Source organism: Chinchilla lanigera, unplaced genomic scaffold (assembly GCF_000276665.1).
Source record: "Chinchilla lanigera isolate Chin_1 unplaced genomic scaffold, ChiLan1.0 scaffold00067, whole genome shotgun sequence".
In the NCBI taxonomy this organism is placed as follows: Eukaryota; Metazoa; Chordata; class Mammalia; order Rodentia; family Chinchillidae; genus Chinchilla; species Chinchilla lanigera.
The window spans coordinates 3,254,341-3,270,750 of NW_004955468.1; the positions used below are offsets into that span (position 1 = coordinate 3,254,341).

The window sequence follows — 16,410 nt, forward strand, 5'->3', positions numbered from 1 at the left end:
CTTCTGACAGAGAATTAATTTGACAACACACATAGAACTGAAAAGATATTAAAAAAAAAAAATCAATAGCCCAATCAATAGACAGACACATGAATTGAACACACATTACTTAAAAGAAGTACAGGGGCTGGGGATTTAGCTCAGCGGCAAAAGCGCCTGCCTGGCAAGCGCAAGGTCGTGAGTTCGGTTCCCGGTACCGGAGCAAAACCAAAAACCAAAAAAAATAAAAATAAAAATAAAAATAAATAAAATTCTACCTTAAGAAAAAAGCTGGTCTGTGGGGCTGTCATTCTATCCTATCCTGAAGGACTTCCTGTTCTGGCACCTAAGATTTCCCTTTCTGTCCAGCTCTCTCCCACATCTCCCCAAATCATAGCACAAATGGAGGTGAATTTCCGCCCACTCATCAAGACCAAAATGCCAGACTGGGGAGGCTGTGGCTCATGGATGGCTCTGACTCAGCAGCGGGCACCAGCTGAGACAGGACCCCATCCCAGGTCCCTGAGACAAGGCCCGACCCGGCTGCTCCCTCCAGGTTTCGTAGCAAAGAGGGATGAAAGGTGAAGGTCTCAAAGGGCAGTAACATTAAGGTGTCCTTTATGGGGGTAGGGGTGCACCTGAGAAAGAAGAGGATCAGGAAAGAAATGAGAATAAAGGATGGGCAGACCCCTCCCTCTCTAGGACTTAGAAATATAAAGTCAGCAAGGGCATGCAAATAAATGTTCAGTCTATTTTAGATCCTGTACACAAAGACCAATACAATGGGTCATCTATGTACTAACACTCTCTTAGACATTACATGTCACCCTCAAAAGTTTGGTCCTGAAACCACATAACAGTGCCACGTTTGGGTTCTGGTCAGGGAACCAAAGATATCTGTGGAACGAGCACTGCTGCTCTGCTGTCCGAGCAGCCCACTGCGACTGTAACTCAGCCCCCACACAAAATTAGAGGGACAAAGTTTAATGAAAAGAAGACACTTTATTTGTAAAGAGGAAAAAGAAGAGGGAGAAAGGAGACAATAGCTACCTACCTTGATAAGAATCAGGGGAGGGGGCTCCAGAAAGATGGAAGACCCAAGGGCCTTTGTTCCTGGCTGCTTTATTAGGGTGAATAAGTTACTCTTTCCCCCACCAGGAACTTGCCATAGCTGGATTGGTTTCCAGGCACTTCTGCCTAGCATCATTTCTTTGGAGGTCTACGTGCAGCTTCTTTGTGTCTGTTTGCTTGTCCTTGACCAACCTTTCAAAGCCTTATCTTTGGAGTGGCAAGGGAATACCTTGTTCACGGTTAGCTTAGAGTTGGTAAGGGGATGTGTAGATATCTACTGTACTCTACGATGACCCTAGAGTAAACAATATAGTGACTGTAGAATATATGTATATGTTTGTATATGTTAGTGCATAGCTGTGAGTACACACTGTCTTAAAATTAGTCAGCCCTCCTCTTTGTTTTTCCTGTATTTTATTGGAGGTGGGGCGGCTTATCATTTGTATACCTGGCTTTCCGTCTGTGTCCTGCCAGTCAGCTGTTTTTCTGGTCTCTTGGTGCAAGTCCTAAGGTCATCTGGTGCCTTTCTTTATCTGGTTTTTCTCTCTCTACCCCTGTCCTTGAATTGCTTCCCAGGGGAATCTCTCTAGTAAAGTTTGTTTTTAACTCCTTCTAGTCAGGATTAGCTAGATGACTTAAGGTGGTCCCTATTGTACTTTCTCGTCTGCAGACCCCTGTCCCTAACAGAAGAAGTCATCAGAAGCTATTTCCCTCTCCATGATCCAATGGGGTAGAAGGTGCTGCAGACACAGGCCTTCAAGGCTTGAGGAAGAGAGAAGTTCTTCAATGAGGTGCTCCTGGGGAGCCCTGATGAGGTCCCACTATGCTTCAGTGACTATTCGCCTATGCAGTTACTTCCTGTGCTGGACTGCTGGGTGGAGTCCGAGGTTTCAACTGCCTCTGATGCCCTGAGTGTCCCTAGGACTGGGCAAAGGCACTGCAAGAAGAATGTGAAACGACAGGGCAGGGTGGAGATGTCAGCATGGCCCTAGAGTTCAGGGGAGGCTCAGTGGAGATGTGAACAGTCAGAGAAATGGAAGTGGCATTCCAGAACTGCAAAACTGGAGACAGGACCGGGCCGGCCTATGCACAGGGTGCTGCTGAGGCCGGCGTCTACGGGGTCAAGGACCACTGTCCATCCTCAAGCAGGCAGGCCCAGGCAGGGCCCCAACAGTGCGAGGAGAGAGACCGGTTCCTCACAGTGCCATGTACCTGGCCAGGATCCCGGGAACCTGCTTCTTACCTGGTGTTGTCATCCCCTGACACAGCCTGTGTCTTGCCCCAGGGTAAGAGGGAGCTGCTTGGCCTCTCCTGGCCACTTCACATTGTAGCTCCAGCTCTTAGCATGTATCCACATATGGGTCATGTCTGGGGAAATGTAGCCACAGGGACCCCATCCAGCTGGTCCTGCCAGGTCTGGGTTGGACCTCCAGTGACTGTCACTGATTTCTGTCTGTTTCCCATTCTATCCAGCACAGACTTACAAAGCATACAGGGGCTGTGACAGTACCCAGGGACAGAGCAGAGGGGCATTCTGTGTGCTAGGCCATGCTGTAGTGTTGGGGGTCTTGCTCATTTGTTTACTAAAACTATGGGACTCCTGGTTGAGCCCTGCCCTAACTTCAGCTGACCCCACCAATCTTCCCCAGCCCTGGGCTCCTTTAATAGTGGCCCCTGAAGTTGGAGAGCGCCTGTGGGGAGGCCCAGGTCAAGCCCAGGTACAACTCTGTTCCCACTGCAGGAGGCTAACTCTCAGAGATGTCCTCCTCTGGTGCATCTCAGTGGCCAAAATCCAGGTCACCAGATGCTTCACTTGAGCCAGGCGCACTGCCCAGTCCAAGACTAGCTTCCTCAGCCTGGAGAGATATGAGTTGCTCTTTCTAAACAGGGGTGCTCCAGCAGGGCGGACAGCCAAGAGGCAGGGTCCCTGGGCTGTGGCAGTGGGAGGAGAGGAAGTCCTGAAGTGGAAGAGTTACTGGTAACCCAGCGCTGCTCAGACAGGAGGCGTCAGCCGCTTACCTCATCTGTGTACTGGACATCATCCACAGCATATTTGTTCTTGAAGTGCTCCTTGGAATGGATCCTCAAAAGGAAGCACAAGGAATGCCAAGGTCAAGCCTTGGTATGGGCATCGTCCTGCCCACCAAGTGCAAATCCCACAGCTCCACACCCAACCCTATCACAGTGGGCACCTAGCACCAAGTTGGGTCTGTCCAGCAGACTCAAACTCAAAGGACACTGGGACATAGAGTGACCACGCACTCACACCTGCTTCCCTTCATAACCTCATAGCAGCTGGCTTCCTTCTTCTGTGCCCCTGGCTGTCTGGAGCAGGCAGAGGAAGACAAGGCTGCCTGCACCACCATTCCCCTCTATACTAGAGAGTTCAAAGGCAGCAGCCAATGGGCCCCACCCTTTGGGGCACAAAACAAGCTGCCTCCAGTCTCGCATGGAATCTCTTCAAAAGAAAGATAACAAATTAACATTTTAACTAAGTCAGTATCAGTATTACTCAACGTGATTAGAAAAACTCAAGCCTACTCATCAATCCTGAAAAACCAGCCAGGGAGAAGAGACAGCGTGAATGAGGCTGGTGGGACCTTGGGTCACAGCTACACTGGGCAGGCCTCCAGCTTGGGACCAGCATGCCACCACCCCCACCCCCAGGCTCCCAGTCAGCAGATGAGTCAATGTCACTGCTGGTAATGGAACTTACATACAGAGGAACATACTGACTGTACGGGGACAGGCTGTTACCAGCCAAGTCCAATGACGCATGTGCACGCCATCCTGTGCAATCCTACACCTGGCCTTCACATCTTCACAAGAGTAGCTACCCCCATCCGCTCCCCACCCCCAGAATGCCTATGGTCTCATTTGTCATCAGCAGGTGTCACATCCCACAGGGCCTCAGAGAAAGCAGAGCAGATGGCTTTTAGAGTCTGCTTCCTGAGCCCTTGAAGGAGGGTATGTAAATGAGAAGGGTTCCTGGGGAGCCCCAGGTGCAAGAGGGGAGGGAGAGAGCTTTGGGACTTGGGGCACAGGGGTAGGCTGTAGCCCAGCAGCAGAGAGCTCACAGCCACACGAAGTAAGCTGGACCAGCTAGAGAACTCAGCTCAAGCCAAGAACTCAGGTCTCTGCAATCAGCCATTCACTGCAGCCCACAATGCCCTTGGAGTTTTCTGCCTCTCTGAAGTGATCACTAGGTATCAAGTTCCCACCGTTAATTAAATTTGCACAATTCAGTCACACTCGCTTCCACATGTGAGACAGGACTCAAAAGTTAAGTGGCCAAGGTCTGACACCTCCATTAGCACAGCTGCAACTAGCTGAGGGTAAAAGCAGATGACAAGCGCCTTGCCTGGATTCTGGAGCTCTCAGCCGAAGGGCTGGCTTACAGGGAGCTTGTATACCCTCAGCTGCTCAGCTGTGACACTCTGAGCACTGACCGGACCCTGACCCTGTAGACAGCACAGAAGCATGAGCCAGAAAAGCAAGAGGCAGGGTCATCACCAAAATGCTTTCCAGGGTGTCCCCCACCATGTCATCTTTGACTGTCCCAGCTCCATGCAGACAGGTGCCTACGTCATCAGCATGTCCCCAAACCTAGCTTTGGTGCATGTCACTTCATCACCTCCAGTTGTGACAGGTATGGAAAGCAAACTCCCAACAGATATGGGAACTATAAAAGATCTGATTTTGAGACCAGCTCCTATGGTTCCCCTACAGAAGGTATTTTGGCCACTATATAGCTGGACATCGGACCAGTCAACTCCACTTCTTTTTTTGTTTGTTTTTGTTTTTTTCCGGTACTGGGAATAGAACTCATGACCTCGTGCTTGCCAGGCAGGCGCTGTGCCGCTGAGCTAAATCCCCAGCCCCACCTCCACTTCTATGGGGGCCTCAAACCTCCCAGCTTTCCCATCTTGCTGAGGGAAGCCATCAAGAAATGTCTCCCTCCCTTCGCTTCCCGCCTGATGAGTCTTGCTAGTTAGGTCATGGTTAACAGGCCAGAGGCCTGGGGAGGTCTCCAGACAGTGCACCCAAAGTCAAGGGCTTAACAATTAGAAGAGGTGGCAGCAAAGGGGAGGTGAATATAGGGGAGCTGTGATCTGTGGGTGGTCCCAGAGCTGTGTCCTCACCAAGACACTTCTCATATGGTGGCCATAGCCATGCAAGGGACCATGGGAGCCAAGGTGGGGCAAGGGCCACCCAGCCCACGGGAGCCTGCTGCTCTACCCAAATCAAGAAGACGTGGGCTCAAACACTGGCTGCCTGCTCCCCCAGCGCCCTCTGCTCAGGTGGCTCTTGCCCTCCTCACTGAAGTCAAGGGCACAGCCCAGCCAGAGTACAAGCTGGGCCTCAAGGGCCAAAGAGTACCTCCCTAGCCACAGACCTGGTTCTCAACAGGAGAACCGACAGATAAAATCTGAAGAGCTGCAAGCATCTTGTCTGCACTGCACATTTCACTCTTTTTTAAAGGGCAGAGATAATTAAGTTTGAATAGTACTTATTTTTTCATATTTTAGGGTTAATTAAAGTAAAAATCATTTAAATGTCACCCGAAGGGATATACATGCCAGGCTGCTGCTTCAAATCAGCTACAGAAGGCATGGCAGCCATGACTTGGAAGGGTTCATGTCTACCTCAGTCCTGCCAAGCTGGCTGGTGAGGTCACTGGGTGACGCTGAACCCACCAAGGGCCAGGATGGCCAGGAGAGGGGTGGCCACTTGGAGGATCTGTACCCCGCTCCATCTGGAGTCTGGAGTCCAGCAAGTACAGCTCATCCTAGGCTCCACCATATGGAAGACAGAATAAAAAAAAGCAGACCCAGAGAGGACAGGTCAGGAAGAAAGCTCACCCCATTCCAGAATCTCTCCATTTAGGTGCAAGGGACAGCTCTGATAGGAGAGAGAAGACCCCTCACTGGACAGGATCTCATCCTCCTAAGGGGCTCTGTGTTCAGGGACACTGGCTCAAGCAGGCCTGCTGTGCCAGGAGCTGGGCCCAGGCATGAGCTCAAGTTCAGAATCAGAACTGATGCCTGATTCCTGTACATGGAGCACAAACACCCTGCGCGAGGCTTCACGTGGGAAGGAGACATGAAATTAATGCCACCCAACGCAGATGGGATGGGGCCCTCTAGAAAATGAAATTTCAAAGAGCAACTCTTGGCGGCTGGCTGACCACCTGCATACAGTTAATGAATAAGTAATAGGGCCAAATTACAGCAGTCACCATCAATTTCCAGCAGCCAGAGCCTGCCTTCAGCTCCAAACAATGCCTCTGCCTTTCACTCCCTTCACAGTAGAACACGGCGGCACTTGCTCTGGAGTGGAAGTCGGCAACCATTTCAGAATGTCATTAGGTTGTCAAAGAGAAAGCGGCCCTCTCCAGAGGAATGCAGGCACCTGGTCCTGGAGACCTCGCCTGTGGGCAAGTGGCAGCCCTTCCTCCGAGACGCTCAGGTTCAGACAGGCCCACCAGAGGGACAGCTACTGCCTAAGAAGTAATCAAGACAGGCCTGCCCCCAGGGTGAGCACAGCTAGAGATTATTAGGTGCTGGAGGGTATCTGGTATGGGCTGCCTAGGAAGAGCCAAAGAAGCCCCCTCAGCCCCTTCTCAGGAAGGGCTCTGCCCCTTCAAGAGGGCCCCACGCACCCTGCCGAACAGCACAGGGAGTCTAGGCAGCCAGAGTGAGCCTGAGGAAGCCTTGGTCCCTGTGACCCACGGTGTACGTACATGGGGGACAGTGCTGTGAAAACCCACAGACACACATGCTACGCACCACACATCCCCCCATGCCAAAAATAGCCCTTATACATCATACCACATACACCCTCCACACCCGCACACACATCCCACCACACAAACCCACCACTCATGCACACCCCACATTGGACCCCATGATAAAGGAGCCAGGCCAGAACCTCAGGCTCTCGGCCTGGAGATATTCACTTGCTGTACCTCCTGGGCAGCTTGCACTCAGGAGACCAAATACCACCTTCCTGCAAACCTAGGCCAGGAACACTGGTTCTCATTCTAGAGTTTGGCCAAGGGTGGGGGCAGCACACAGCGAAGCTGCAGAGGTTCTGGGAGGGTTTCCCCCTCAGCCCCAAATCACTCACCCTCTACGTGCTCTGAGGCTGCACAGGGCACTGAGTCACACAGGAAATTTCCTACCTGCTCTGAGGACCCCAGATACCCAGCAGCCAAAACTGGCTAAGCTCGATCTGATGGGACGCGATGGAAAGCACTTTCACATCCAAAGGGCATCACATTTTTGCAAACAAAGACTCCAAATAAAATTGAATTAGAAGCTACCACCTTTGAGCTCCAAAAAGGGCTAGGACGAGAACAGGCCAGCATCAAGCTGCCAATGGCCCCCTGGGTGTCTGCAGCACTGACAGCTGGACAGTTTACACAGGAAGCGGAGGATCCTGCAGACAGGGGCGTTGTTTCCCCGGGTGACTCTGGGTTGCAGTATCCGCCAGATGGATTTTCAAAAGCCATCAGATACAGGCTCGGAAGGAAGCTGAGGAGCTGAAGGTCAGACGTTCAGTCTGGTGGGTTTTGATTGCAAAGGCCAGGTAATCCCGTCAGCCTCACTCTCAGGGCCCTATTGATCAGCAGAGGCTCTGGAAGCACCCACACACATCAGATCTGGCCACCTCCCAACCTGCGCCGGACAACTAGCCCCTTTGTCTCTGCCCCATTATAACTGTGCCTTTAAAGACTCAGGACAGGGGGGCTTGGCGACGGTCACCCCAGAGCAGAGGAAGGGAAAGAGCTGCTGGGAGTGGCCACGACAGGGCGCCAAGGCTGCAGAAGACAAGGATCCATCTCAGCGCTGGGGCCGGACCCTCGCTCAGGACGGAAGCTGCCGGGTCTGGCCTGCTGAGTGCGTACGCGGAGCCTTTCCCACCAGGGCCCACTTTGCACCCTCAAGGTCGCCGAGGCTGTTTATCTGCACTAGACGATGAGCTGGGAAGGCAAAGCAGGGGCCGATGAAAGGAAACTTTTAATAGCCTCTCTGGAACCCAGCTGTGGCCAAGGCACAGCATATTATTCCTGTATCAGTGAAGAGTACACTCCAGAAAAGCCAACTGCTAACAGCTGGTCCCTGACCAATCAGGTCCTGGGTTTTCAACCCTCAAGTCAAGAGCCATTTGGCTCCCCAGATGGTGGGTGTGGGAAGACATTCACTCAGGTGTAGCCACTGCATGGTGGGGTTCTGAGGCGGCCCCTCCTCCCACAGCCCCACAGAACGTCCACTCTCTATGCGTGGGCAGGCACTCTCTGATTTCTCGTCAGAGCCAGCTCTTCATAAAAGAAAATAGAAGAGAAGATTAACTCAAAACCCCTCTACCAGAGAGAAACTGCAAGGGAGGTGCCACTGATACCTTGATCAAACCCTCCCTGAAGCTGTGTTCCTCTACACTGTCCATCCCCATAACTCACAGCAGGAGGCATCTGCTATGACTCCTGAACCTGCTCTCTGAGCAGTGAGACATCTCAACAAGCTCTGAGCCAGAAGGCTGAGCCACAGGGGGCTGCAGAGGGCAGCCAGGTCAAAACTGTAGGTGCCATGCACAGCCAGAGGCCACTGAGCACAAGGGCCCCAATTACTGTACTCCCAAGACATGCCACTCACGGCAAGGGCCGAAGCTACAACTCAGCTCATGTGACCTCATCAAGGTGGAGAAAGGATTCTGTTACAGAAACCAAATCTAAATTCTTTATAAAGGTTGTGCCAGTTACTAGGGCTACATGGACACTCAATGGAGGGAAAACCATTTCTCAACGTCATAGACTCTAAAGATCAGAACAGAGTCCAGAGAGTAGAGCTCAGCTCTGTTCCATGACATCTAGGGCCTGGAGTCTAGCCTTGGGCCCACCAGGAAGCTCACGAGAGCTCGAGGCTGGTGCTGGCTACCAGTCAGGGCTTCCTCATGGTGGAGCAGCTGGGTCCAAGGTGATTCACCCCCAGGGAGAATCAGGTGGAAGCCACAGTGCCCTTCATGCTCTGGCCTCAGAAGTCATACAGCAACACTGCCACAGCCATGCACTGATGTCCTGACCACAGTCAAGCAGGAGGAAAAACAAATTCCACTTTGTGACAGCCCTGCCCAAAATCATTGCTGCAGCCATCTCTAAATTTTGGGATCTGTCCCCCGGCATCATCGCCACCTCATGGCAACGTCACAAATGTCACCATCCCACGGTGACCGCAACTGTAACGACAGCCCCAGCGGTGCCTCACCAACAGTGTCACCGCTGTTTCACAGGAAGGAACGGGAGCCCTACCCAGTACATGGGCCACTCATGAGCCCTGTGACTGCCCCATGGAGGCCACACTGAACCACTGGGAAGCCCACCTTCCAATCACAGCTCCAGTAAGACCAGGGCCCAGGCTGGTCACACCACCATGCTTACAGAGCGACCCCTCCTTATAATACGGCAGCCAGGGATGGAATAAAGGTGGACAATAAAGGTCACCAGGAAGGAAAGCAGTATCAGCTGAGGCCTCTCAGTGGTAGCCCAGCCATTCCCTCCAAAGGCCAGCTAGATGGGGCATGTCCACTTCCCGCTCTCCCTCCTGAGGGCCACGCCTGAAACATTCCCCAGGAGAAACAGAGGCCGCTTCTCTTCTGCTGCCAATTCTGCCTGAAACAGAGTCTTCCCAGCAAAGGTGAAGGCCCAGGGCCAAGCCCGGATTCTGCCAAGTGGCCTTAGAGCAGAACTGATGTGCACCTATGGGCTTAGACCCCGCACCCTGAGAGCCCCAGCAATAAGTCAGGCTCAACAATGGATGTTGTGGCCCTGTGCTGAAAGGACCTGAGAGAAAGGGCAGGAAGGGCTGGCAGGTGAAGCAGAGGGAGTCTGGGGAATCTCTACAGGGCTCTGGCCCTCTGAAAAGAGACCAGAGTCCCTGCAACAGCCAGGCGCCTTGTCATTCAAACCAGCTACAGATTCACCAGCCCACCTGGTAATGAGCCTTCTGGGGCTCCAGGCAGTGAAGGCTGCAATTTACACATTAGCTCAGAATAATCACTCTCCAGGCAGAAATGACAGGCTGGAAGATGGGGAGCATTTAGCGGGATCCTGCAATCACCTCAAACATCCCTGGTTAAGTGCAGCTGCTGCCTCAGCACCTGTGAGCGGGCAGGAATGGCCCCTGGCTCCCAGAAGGGCCCAAGCTAGTGAGGTGGGGATGAGGCAGGAGGATGGGGGGCTGGGGGGGCAGCCCCAGCCTCCAGACTCACACCCGTCACAAAGCACAGTCCAAAGCTTCTACCCATCTCACAGACAGGCTCATCTGTGCCACAGACAGGCATGACTTAACTAATGCCCTGCATATAAGTGGCAGAGCTCCGAGAGAGGCCCCCACACTGCTCGGCCTAATCCCAGCCAAATCTACCACAAGGATACATGTGGGCCCATTCCAACTGAGGCCAAGGGGAAGTGGCCAGTTCCTGGACTCAGGCATTTTAACTCAACTGGAAACTTCAATATCAGGATCTGCAAACTGTGCCTCCAATCTGCGCTCTTTCCCAACTCAGGAGCTGGCAAAGGGCCCGACCACCAACCCGCCCTTCTGCCTCCGTGCCTGTAGCCACCCGCAGGCCAGGCCCCAAACTCCCACCCCGGCCCTGCGACCCCAGCCGGCCAGTGGTCGGCAGCCACAGTAATGATGCAGCGACTGCTCCTTACTTTCCCATCCAGGTAGCATAGCTGTCAGGAAGCCTGGGCACAAACAGGGTCGACTTGCCGGTATCAACATCAATGGTGCCATAGCAGCCTGACTCAAGGACACCGAATGCCCAGTGGAAGAAGGACTCCTATGGGGGAACAAGGAGGCTCGTCACCAGTGAGCCGAAACACGAGGCTCGAGGGGGAGGTGAGCAGCAATCTGAGTGCTTCCTTTCCAGAGAAGAGCTTGGGCCCTGTTCCTCTCAGAAACTGGCCCTCAGTCCCACACAGCCCTTCCAGCTGCAGCTACACCATCTTGCCCTGTCAGCTTGGCAGGGGTGATCTGCATGTATGCTGCAGTCCTCCTGTACCCACAATCCTCAGGCCCAGGCCTGGACTCCCTGGGACACAGCAACCCAAAGCACCACAGCTCCAGTTCAATGGATTACCCCAGTTAGGGGTAATTTTTTACTTCCTCTCCTACCCCAGGAGAGCTGAGAATGTCGCTGAGCTAAACATATCACCTGGGTGTGAAGTGGAGGAGCTCTGCTGGGACCAACCTGGCATATACCAGGAAGGGAGTCTATGGCTGAATTTGGGATTGTTGTTTGTGTTACTGAGGACTGAACCAAACTGGGGATCCGTACAGGGTCTTTGCAATGAGCTACATTCACAGCCATTCTTTTATTTTTTTATTTTGAGACAGGGTCTCACGAAGTTGCTCAGGTTGGGCTTAAACACGAGCTCCTCCTGCTTTGGCCTCCCAGAGTGCTGGGACAGTAATTGGCTTGTGGTACCAAACCCAGCTAGGACATTGGTTTCTAACAAAAATACATAAACCTCAAGAGGAGGCAAGACTAGTCAGAGAAAACTTTAGGCTTCCATACCACTGGCAGCCAGGGATTGCAGACACAGAGCTACAAGAACAATGGGGCAGAGGGAAGGAGCCCTTCAGGCTGGAGCTTTCCGTACAAAACCCTTTGCAATGGCTCTGGGCAGCAGATCTCAGCCTATCTGCACCCTCCCTACTGTGGTGGCCAGGATCCAGCTAGGGACCAGGTCTCACCACCTCCTCCCCTGCCCACACTCCTGCCCCACCCCTGATGCAGACACTAGACAGCCACGTCCCCTAGATGCCATCTGCCCCGGGGAGGTTCTGAAGCTCCCAGGCCACAGCTCTGAGCATAGCAGTGGGAAGAAAATGCACTGGCCATGGAGTCAGAAATGGGATTCTAACACCAGCTCCACCTCTTAGAAGGCTGTTTCCCCTCTGGGCCTCAGTTTCCTCATCTGTAAAGTAAATGCAATGCTAGGATCAACAGGAGTGTGCCCAGCTCCAGGCCACCTGGCGTCCTGGTCGTGTCCTTGTTTCTGGGGATTGAGCATTACCACAGGTTCTCAGCCAAGGGTTCCACATCTAGCCTTTGGTCCAGAATCTCAAGGAGCCCCTGGACCACTTCCCAAGGAAGGAATTGAGCCTAAGGAGGATTATAAGGGTCAGCAGTAGCCAAGCCAGGATGGAGCGCTGGGCCTCTGACTCCTGCTTAAATAATCAGCCCAGTCTCATGCCTTCCCCAGGTCCTCCTCACTGCAGACAGACTCTGGCTCCAGGAACTCATCCCTACCTGTACTTGACCCTCTGCTGTTCCCTGGCTGCTATACCTCCACTCCTATGCACGCCGTCCTCCCAGCTGTCTGAACTTATCTTGGCCTAAGGTCCCAGGCTGAATGTTGCCTCCTCCACGAAGCCTTGCCAACCTGCTCCCCAGGAACATCATCTTTCTGTACCTTGACCTAAGAGAGCTGAGCTGGGCTGGTGACAGCTCTGCCCCTAGCTGCTGCTGACACCTCACTAACACCACTGAGTATGAGCTCCCTGGCCCCCCACTGCCTCCATGGGACCCCTCCAGGACCTTTCAGAGACATCCACTACCTGATACCACCTAGCCTGGTGCTGGAGACAGACAGGCCCACGAAAGGCCAGGAGCAGCTCACCTGGCGGAAGATGACTGAGGTGTCAGTGCAGTAGCGCTGCGTCTCCTCGCCACCCTGCAGTACCACCACCGAACCAGCCTGCACAGCCGCGTTCTTTCGCAGTCGTTCACACAGGCGTCGCCTATTCAGGGCGAAGAGGGCCAGCGGCACCTGCAAAGTCTCATTCCCCAGAGAAAAGGAAGGACTGCAAAGACAAGAGCACATTCTCCTATGTAGGCTTCTTAGCACTTCCATGTGCATCCACCACCCATGGTCTGGCCCCCTGGTGGACTCCCATCCACACACGGCAAGCTGGCCAGAGTTCCACCTATTTGTGACCCCGAGACAGCCGCTCACTGGGCTGCGGGACAACTACAGGGGCTTGTCATCCACATCCCGCCCTGCTGTGTCCCTGAGCGCTTGGTCCACCAACAGAATGAAGGACAGCTGGAGGCCCGTGGACGGAAAACCTACAGTAGTTAGAGATGCCACTCAACTGTCACCCTCCAGGAGCTCACGCCCAGCTTCCCAGGAGGTGGGGCTGACCAGAAACACAAGATCTGACCCAGACAACATTGGCTCCCCACCATGCACCGTGCATTCTGTCCCCTTCCCTACAAGTCACTGACCTCACAGCCTGGACTGTCCCAGCCCTCAACAATATCACCCCTACACACGCACACACGCACATACGCACAGAGCACCCTGAGCTGAGTGACTCATGGGAAATGATGATGGCAAGATGGCCCTGTGTACAGCAGCCACAGGGGGCACATCTGGAGGACAACAAGCAGAGCATTACCTGTGGCTGGGTGGGGCCTGGCCTGGCAGAGTAGGAGCTGTCCCTCTGTAGGCGCCTATACCTCTGGCTTCCCTGGTCACTGAGAAGACACGTCCCACACCCACTCCCCAAACTCCCCATTTGGACCCACCTGGGGCTTCTCCTTCACTTGTGTGTGGCCTGTCCCAGCCCCATGCCTAGCTGGACATTGGTCCAGAAGGAACTGCTCTCTCTCCGGGGCATTCTCACAAACCAGACACACAGGAACCTCAACTCCTTGGCCTGACTATCCAGGCTGTCCACCACTATGAGTCCTCTGCATGTCCAGCCCCTCCGCACCACACATGCAGTTGGTGTCTCTGTCTGTCTGTCTGTCTCTCTCTCTCTCTCACACACACACACACACACACACACACACACACACAATCTCATGCTGCTGCATCTGTTGTGGGCCCCAGTCCTCACTCAGCCTTTCTCTGCCCATAACACTGGGGCTACTTTATGCTGAACCAGACCCAACACCAGCTCCTCCATCCTTAGTCTCCCTCCTCTCTGGAGCCCCAGGCCTGGGTACTGAGACCTCCCCCAACCAGGCTCCCTCCTTCAACATAGCTGGGCCCCATCCATGCCTCGACTGACAGCATCCCCCTCAGATGCACTGATTCCCTGGCTCCCTGACAGCACCTGTCAGACCTGTCACCTCAGACGCAGGGGGCACAACACAGACCCAAATGTATTCCCTTGTGCCACCACAAAGGCACCGAGCCGCGATGGCTGCTCTAGCCATCTGTGTGTTACGTGTTGGTTGTCTGTCTCCCCCTCCCTCTCTCTATCATTAGGAAGGCCATCGGCCGTGACCACCCCCAAAATCTGACTCCTTGCCCCAGAACGGCCCGGCTGGTCGCCACCTCTCACCTGGACAATTTCAAGAAACTCTCAGGTGTTGTCTGGGTCCCAAGTTCCCCATCCTCACTGGCTTCCTCACATACTCACTCCCCAGCCCGCACATGCTGAGAGGCCAGGCCTCCCTGGTGTTCCTCGGTTTCCTCCACTGCAGCATGGGCATTTTCCACCTTCCCCAGACACCAAGAAAGCTCGGGCCTCGGCTGCTGTTGGTGCCTGAGGGCACATTCTTCCTGAAGGTGTCCCCAAGCGGCTTATCCTCCACACACACCTCTGCAAAAATGCTTCCTTCCTCCCAGAGCAGCTTTTCTTGGAACCCTGCTCTCCTCACTTCTCAGCCCCTTACTCTCCTCAATTCTCTCTAGAGGACTCATCAGTATTTAACTTACTTATTATTTGGTCGCTGTTTCTTCAGGCAGAATTTAAGTTCCACAAAGACAAGAAAAAAGCAGATTTAGATATCTGTTGAAGGATTGACCCAAGGGAGGAAGGAAGAGCAGTCCCTGCAAGCCAGCTGGAAAGCAAAGTATGCAGCCAGGAGCTGGCCAGGGACAGAGCATGGAGCCCAAGGAGGACAGGGACAGCCCAGAGCCGGAAGAGAGGGCTCTGCCTGGGGACTGCGGTAACGCCATCCCTCACAGCACCACAGGCATGAGGAGGCCCTGCGGCACCTTGCATGGGACCCTCAAAGGACCTGGCTCTTGTAGCAGTGGCACATGAGCACGTCTTGGCCCCGTACAGCTTGTCCCCCAGCAGCCTTCTAAGGATGGTCTTCCCGGGCTTTCCTCTTTGAACTTGCAATTCTCTCCTCCTGCTGTTGTGCAGTCCCTCTACACTGGGCCACATCTCTACCTAGGCCACCCTGGACACCATGCAGCCCTTCCTGAGATCTTGAGCAGCTGGTTTCCCTCCTTTTCCCCAGGTTCCTAAAACCCGCCCCCAGTTCTGTGAACCATCCCTGCATTAAACTCTCTTCTGTCACCCCTGAGTGAACTCCTGGACTCAGACCATCTAGTGAAGGGGTATGCTCATCTCTAACCTAAATGTAGCATGTTCTTCGTGGTACTGTGGTCTCCACCCACTCGACTGGGTCTGCTTTGGTCACTGTTGCATCCTGTACCCAGCATTGTATTTGACATACAACAAGCCCTCAATAAGTATCTGCTGAGTAAACAACTGTCACAGTCAACACATGGGTGGCACTCCCAGCTGTGCGGATCAGAAGGTGCCGCATCAGCTCCAGGGGTAGGAAGTGGACCCTCCAGCCCCTGCTGGCCAGGAAGGGTGGAGGGGTCAGGAACACCTCACACTGACAGGGGGCTAGAGTTTCACTTCCCCTTTCCAGGCACGTGCCCTTCTTCCTAGGAGGGTGAGCAGATTGTTGGGTGGGCCCAAGCTGCCAAAGCTGCTTATCTGCCACACTCACCACAAGGATGAGAGGGCAGCAAGAACTTGGTGACAGCCTGTAAACATGACTGCCCCCAGCCTGGGTCTGAGGGCAGGAACTGAAAGTGCAACTGCCAGCAGCCATGCCCAGGGTCTTCCAAGGCCTCCCTAAGCCTTTCCCCTCACATGGTAAAGCCTATGGGGGCAGGGAAAGAAACTGGTCTCTATGGATTCACCATCTGCACAGAGGCAATGACACGGGGGCCCCAGCCAGTCACCCAAGAGCACCACTGGCTAAACTGCCCAATCTGGGTCACCTCATCTCTCCCCCTCCCCATTCCCCCCTGACCAGCCTCCCACCATAAGTACAGCAACTGCTGCCTCTATCTGGTTCATAGCAACATACCTGGAAGGGCGGAGCCTCTTGTCCAAAGCTTCCCAAGAGGCCTAAATCCCTTACAGCACACAGACTGGGGCCGCCTGGCCATTATAAGTAAGGGATATGAATACCTGTGCATTGGGGTATCTGAGGGGTCCTTGGACACTGATGGGTGATGGTATTTACTCCTCGTGCAGGACTTAGGCAGAACACAGCCCACCCTGCCCTGGGGTAGGCACTGGG

General features: G+C 53.8%; 1 protein-coding gene across 2 annotated transcripts in view; it reads right to left on the reverse strand.

Moving 5' to 3' along the window:
• Positions 1–16,410, reverse strand: part of Pepd (peptidase D) — a 129,424-nt gene that overhangs the window by 106,470 nt on the left and 6,544 nt on the right. The window contains exons 2-4 of one of the 2 annotated variants that reach the window (XM_013522477.1): positions 12,740–12,923; positions 10,766–10,893; positions 3,070–3,133 (exon numbers count right to left, since the gene is read on the reverse strand). In XM_013522477.1, the coding sequence (XP_013377931.1) occupies positions 3,070–3,133; positions 10,766–10,893; positions 12,740–12,923 (376 nt within the window). The remainder of the gene's footprint in view (positions 1–3,069; positions 3,134–10,765; positions 10,894–12,739; positions 12,924–16,410) is intronic. The other variant, XM_013522478.1, reaches the window with a different exon arrangement.